The following is a 5,000-nucleotide window of genomic DNA, read 5'->3' as shown; positions in this document are numbered from 1 at the left end:
TCTCTCTCTTTCTTGTGTGTGTGTGTGTGTGTGTGTGTGTGTGTGTGTGTGTGTGTGTGTGTGTGTGTGTGTGTGTGCGCGCGGGCATGTTTGTGTGTGTGTGTGTGTGTGTGTGTGTGTGTGTGTGTGTGTGTGTGCGCGGGCATGTTTGTGTGTGTGTGTGTGTCTGTGTGTGTGTGTATGTGTGTGCATGCGCACACATGCTTGAATGATGTATCTTAACCACTCTTCAGAGGTGGACAAGTTTTCTTGTGCGCTCTTTAAAAGCAACACAAATGGATAGGCCGCCATCTTTGAGCCTCCTCGTCCGCTCCTTGCTCACAAACACCCCACCCCACTCCACCCCTCCCCCCTCATCCCACTGACAGGCTTTTACATCAGCTCTTTGACAAGATAAAGGCTTGACGACGGTAATTGCGACGCTAAATGCGTAAACGTAAATGTCCCCTTTAAAATCCTCCCTAGATTACCATCCCATACCTGCTTTTTAGTCCTCGCCTTCATAAATAAGGGCAATCTAGGCTGCAAGGGAATGCGCTGCCTCTTCCATTAGAACAATTGGAGATTTTTTTTTGCCTCTCTCTGACACTCTCTCACCCTCTCCCACATCACATGTCCTTCGAGATGACATCAGAAAAGCTTTACTGCTCATCCACACATGTGTTTTTGCTTTGCACTGACCTCTGTTTTTTATGCACCTGTGAACACCTGTGAGGGGTGTTTGGAACTACACAGTTCCAGTAGGTCTGAAGGATGCCTAGCTGCATGATTAATGCGCTGTGAAACTTGCAGGGATACAGGTGGTTTTTGGAGCGTTGCCAAAAGAGATCTGTTCTAATGTCTGTTGGCTCTAGTCATATTGTTGTCACACAATTGTTTGGGACCTGTCCTGTCGTAGAGGCCGACCCACATGCTAGAATGCAGCACAACACAAGTGCTTCTCCCTCCCGTCGATCTCACGGGGCCTAAACACACACTCTTATCTCTCTTCTGATAAGTCCCATGTGCTGTCCTCACTGAATTCCTCTCCCTCTGGGAACCCTCTCCCTTTTCTATGAATGTATCAGGTCAGTAACGGATTCTCTCTCTCTCTCTCTCTCTCTCTCTCTCTCTCTCTCTCTCCCTCCCTCCCTCCCTCCCTCTCTGTGTCTGCCTCTGCCTCTCTCTAGCCCTGAATGAGCCCACCATTGACTACGGTTTCCAGAGACTCCAGAAGGTCATCCCCAGACACCCCGGAGACCCAGAGCGCCTCCCTAAGGTCAGTCCCTCTTCTCTCCTCTTCTCTTCTCTCCTCTCCTCTCCTCTCCTCTCCTCTCCTCTCCTCTCCTCTTCTCTTTTCTTTTACTTTTGCTTCTCTTCTCTTTTCTTCTCTTCTCTTCTCTTCTCTTCTCTTCTCTTCTCCACTCCTCTCTTCTCTTCTCCTGTCTTCTCTCTTATCTTGTCTTTATATGAGCCCAGTTTCTGTGATGTCCAGTGTGTCTGTGTTGATATGATGTCCAGTGTGCCATCTGCTGTACTGTCCTCTGTTCTCAGTCTCCCTTGGCTGTGAGGTTCAGTAGATGGAGCAGAAACAGTAGCTGTCTACTAGATTTGACACTATTTGAATCCTTCTCGTGGTTTAGATTGTTGGGGTAGAAATATCTGACTGAATTCTGACCTGATTTTTAGCCAAAATATTCTGTGAGAGTAGATTCATTAAAACCTGAAGACTTTCAAGTGAAATGGATCAACTTTGTTTACTCAGATAGTGAACAGTGGTCATTATAGAACAACACAAGCTGCTTGAGCACCAAAGCCAAACCCAATATGGAAAACCAAATTAGATATAGAGGAGTATGACTATGGAATAATATTGCCTGCTCCTCCTGAGTGTGTTGGCACTGTGTCATTGAAGCCAGGTATCAGCTGCCTGGACCAGAGGCAGTCCAAGAGAAATGTTTTCTAGAGATCCATCTCTGATGCCTTGAATTTGGCGTGTGTTTTTAGTTCTCCTCAGCAGCAATTTGTCTTTCACCACCATGTCCCCTGCTGATCTGGACACAAAAGACGAGTGTGTTGCAATTTTTTAAATGTGGTCCAAGCTCACATTCTCCCCAGTAACCCTGCATCTGGCCAAAGATATCTCTTGTGTTTGGTTTTGAATCTCTTTTTAAAAAAACATGGGATGTATGAAACACTCAGGATTGATCCTATTACTGTCTGGAGGAAGGACAATATGAAACCAGGCTTGCAGGCTTAACCCTTTCTCATACAATTTTACATAAGTGGTCATTCTCATTGAGACACGTGTGGCTGCACCCTGCCCTGATACAATGGGAGGTGACTTGACCCATGTGCTGATTCTCTGGGCAAGCTTCATTCAATCAGGCGAGGCGTGTTGGGTGGGCAGAGTCCTGACCCCAAATGCACTGCAGCTGGTGGGATTACTGTGTGTGTGTGTGTGTGTGTGTGTGTGTGTGTGTGTGTGTGTGTGTGTCAGCTGGTTAATTTTCTCCAAAGCATTTCCAGATATTCCTGATTTGCTGGAGAGTGGTGTCATCCAACTGCACACGGATACATTGTAACACATCAGGGTGTGTATCTTCTGTGATGTCATCGGCAGAGCAATTGGCGCACATGTGCTTATAATCTCTTTTACACAGATGCATATGTGCGCACACACACACACACACACACACACACACACACACACACACACAGACACACACACACAGACACACACACACACACACACACACACACACAGGCAAAGGTCTGCTGCACAGCAATTGTGCAGGTGCAGCCAGGCAAAATGTGCATCTAGACAACAATGTGCTCTTACTTAGACTGCCCACTGGGATAGTAGCTAAAGTAGGTGTTGGTTTGTTTGTGTGTGTGTGTGTATGTCGCATGCTCGTGTTTCGGCTCTCCTTGAGCAGGAAAAAGTGTGGAGTAAATTGATCCTTGGGGAGTAATAAACACACAGCATTTTATCTTGTTTTCGGCGTCCCTCTGGTTCGCTCGGGGTCCAGCGGCTACAACAACACTTAATGGAGTAGGAAAAGCAGGCTAATGAGGCTGGAGCGTGATGCCATCTCTCTCTCTCTCTCTCTCTCTCTCTCTCTCTCTCTCTCTCTCTCTCTCTCTCTCTCTCTCTCTCTCTCTACCCAGCCCACCGCCACCGACCACACACCCCTCCGCCACCGACCACACACACCACACACAGCGCTCTGACCTTCCGCTCTGACCGCTGTGACTGTGTCTCATACGGCCATGAGTCCTGTCCAGCCAGGTTTAGTGTCAGATTAAAGGCAGACAGAGTTGACACTTGAAAAGGAACAATCAAGGCGCAGACTCATAAAAAAGTTTCTGACATTTAATAAAATCATTCTATCAATCCATCAATCAATCGATCTAACCGTCATTCAGTCAGTCAGTCAATAAATCAGTACGGCCTGCTAGCCAAGCTGAATTCCCATAAACAGATGATAAAGGAGTGTGTTGTTTCTGTATAAACTCTGTGTGTTGTTTCTGTATAAACTCTGTGTAAATCCAACAGCAACGAATTTGAAAGCTCTCTCACACTCACTACAAAGTCGCTAGTCAAAGTTTCCCCTACTCTTCCAGAGGGCCAGCAGGTTATAGGTTTGAAAGTCCAATAACATTCACACATTCTCCTTTCAAACGTCTTCGTAACTGGCTTCCTCCGTTTCCCAGCACCCCACCTCACCCAGTCAAACACTCCAGAAGGCCACCGTGGCGTCGGAATCCCCCAGTGGACCCTGCCCATTACTCCTCATCACGTTGCCCGACGTGTGAGATCAAATAGACACATCCTGGTGGTTAGAGGAGTCTGTGTGTGTGAGAGTGTGTGTGAGAGAGCGAGAGAGGCGGAGGTGTGTGTGTGTGTGTGTGCGGTGAAGGAGTGAGTGATTTGAGAGACTTCATCCATCTCCGTCGTGTGCCGTGGCTGTCGGCGTCTCGTCCCGTCTCAGCACAGGCCTGTCCCACGCTGCACCGCACACCGCGCCGTGGCGTACAAGCGGGCCCCCGAGCTCCGCGCGCCAGGCCCGGCGTCTCACTCCATTAGCTCACATTAACCTCCCATTTACGGCTCCGGCGGCCGTGTAATAGAGAAACAGACAGCTATTGTAGTCTTCCGCCCCTGCACCCGAGTGCTTTTGGCACCGATCACGCAAGCACTCAAAGCCCCACACACTCCCCACCCCCGTTCCCACCCACACACACAGACAGACAGACACACACACACACACACACACACACACACACACACACACACGCACACACACAGCCCACCCCATAGCTTCCGAAATCAAGCCATTCGTCGCAATTAGCCAAAGCATAAGTCACTGTCACGTCCAATGAAGGGACATCGATTTTGCGCAGGGACGCGGGGACACACTCGCGGTCATTGGCAGGCACTGTGTAGGGGCGTGAGTGTTTTTTTACTGCACGTGTCTTTGTGTCGGTGTGTGTGTGTGTGTGTGTGTGTGTGTGTGTGTGTGTGTGTGTTTGTATGTGTGTACATGTGTGCGTGTGTGTCTCACTTTGTTGACACAGGGTGTTTGTTGAATGATTATACCATTAATTAATTACTGTGTGTGTGTGTGTGTGTGTGTGTGTGTGTGTGTGTGTGTGTGTGTGTGTGTGTGTGTGTGTGTGTAGGGCTCTATGAATGATTTTGCATTGGTCATTTCAGTACTATTTGATTAACGGTCCCCTGTCAGAAAGCCCATAGCCTATAGCACGACACTTCTCTACAAATGTCTCCACAGTGGCGTTGACATTTGTATATATTTTTTAGATAAATCCTATGATTTAAAAGTGTTTTTTTTTTCTCTCCTACCATTCACTAGTTTGTCAGACGGTTATGACTGTTCAGACCCTTCCTGACACCCCAAACCAGCTCTGCACCTGGTGGTGTTTTCAGCGTGCAGAGCGGTTTCCCTGCACCTCAGACTGGCACAGTGATATTGGCCATGTTAAGTCTTTTTCCTGAG

The 5,000-nt window shown here is 48.1% G+C and overlaps 1 protein-coding gene across 1 annotated transcript in view; it reads left to right on the top strand.

The window, feature by feature from the left end:
- The window catches only part of LOC121709441 (transcription factor COE1-A-like), a 140,233-nt gene that overhangs the window by 114,626 nt on the left and 20,607 nt on the right, over positions 1 to 5,000 (top strand). Inside the window, 1 exon segment of the mRNA XM_042092845.1 lies at positions 1,170 to 1,258. Coding sequence (XP_041948779.1) covers positions 1,170 to 1,258 — 89 coding nt within the window.

This window comes from Alosa sapidissima, chromosome 5 (assembly GCF_018492685.1).
Source record: "Alosa sapidissima isolate fAloSap1 chromosome 5, fAloSap1.pri, whole genome shotgun sequence".
NCBI lineage: Eukaryota > Metazoa > Chordata > Actinopteri > Clupeiformes > Clupeidae > Alosa > Alosa sapidissima.
The sequence above is the reverse complement of the archived record's forward strand: the minus strand, read 5'-3'. Positions and strand labels throughout refer to the sequence as shown.